We start from the raw sequence: 936 nt of genomic DNA on the forward strand, positions 1-936 counted from the left end.
ATGGAAAAAAAAAACCCATAAAACAAAAAATTTATAATAATCAAATAAATTAAATATTAAGGGAAAAGGGAACAGGGCACCCCAAATTCCCCCGATTGGGGGGGGGAAGAGGGGGAGATGAAAACCCGCAGTAAAATACTTGCAGGAAAAAAAGTTCGTTTAGTAGGCGTGGCGCTCCTCTAATACCTGCTGCAGTCCTAGCCATGAGGGCTTGAGGTTCTCCGGCCGCGGGAGGATCAGCTCGTTCCCCATATGGAGGGGTAAAGAGGTAAAGGGAAGTGGAAGGGCATGAATGCGTCAAAATAACAACTCTTACTTTAGTCTTGCCTTGAATGTGATGTCAATGTGGATTCTGGTATTAATGAATATTAATGGAGCTTTCTTGTAGGTAAAAAAATAAAAGCCCTTGGCAATAAACAAACGACTTGAAAATAATGGTGATAAACCGCCTTGAAAAAAAAATGGAAAGGGTGAGGGGAAAAACATGCCTTAAAGAAATTGTCGAGAGCTCCACCGCCGCTGAAGCCAAAGGAGAAAGTTCTCCTCTCGTAGAGCTCTTGCAGGTTCTCGAAGGGCAAAGTGAGCTTGTTCACCGTGAGAGTCAATGGGGAAAAGTCGGTAGAATTGTAACCGGACCTGTGAGGAAATGTGAGGATCGGATTCTTTTGGGATTTGCTGAAAATGCAAACGGGTTTCCCTAAAACACCGAAGTTAGTTCGCAACGAAAACGTGATGGTTCGCAAATACCATTTTTGAATACGCTGATTTGCTTTTGTTATGGAATCTTTCTGCATCACACATGTGAATCAGTTCATGGTTAATTAAGTTGGGTTTAACAAAGTTTTAAAAAATTTTGGCCTTAAAGAAGAATTAAATCCCTTTTTTAACTCCAATTTTTTTAAAACACTAACAAAACTAACAAAACACAATTAATTT

The 936-nt window shown here is 40.0% G+C and overlaps 1 protein-coding gene across 1 annotated transcript in view; it reads right to left on the reverse strand.

Moving 5' to 3' along the window:
* Positions 1-159: 159 nt before the first annotated feature.
* LOC119592365 (glutamate receptor 4-like) overlaps positions 160-936 on the reverse strand; it is a 5,877-nt gene continuing 5,100 nt past the window's right edge. The window contains exons 8-10 of the mRNA XM_037941190.1: positions 748-788; positions 489-636; positions 160-240 (exon numbers count right to left, since the gene is read on the reverse strand). Of these exons, the coding sequence (XP_037797118.1) occupies positions 160-240; positions 489-636; positions 748-788 (270 nt within the window). The remainder of the gene's footprint in view (positions 241-488; positions 637-747; positions 789-936) is intronic.

Source organism: Penaeus monodon, chromosome 30 (assembly GCF_015228065.2).
Source record: "Penaeus monodon isolate SGIC_2016 chromosome 30, NSTDA_Pmon_1, whole genome shotgun sequence".
In the NCBI taxonomy this organism is placed as follows: domain Eukaryota; kingdom Metazoa; phylum Arthropoda; class Malacostraca; order Decapoda; family Penaeidae; genus Penaeus; species Penaeus monodon.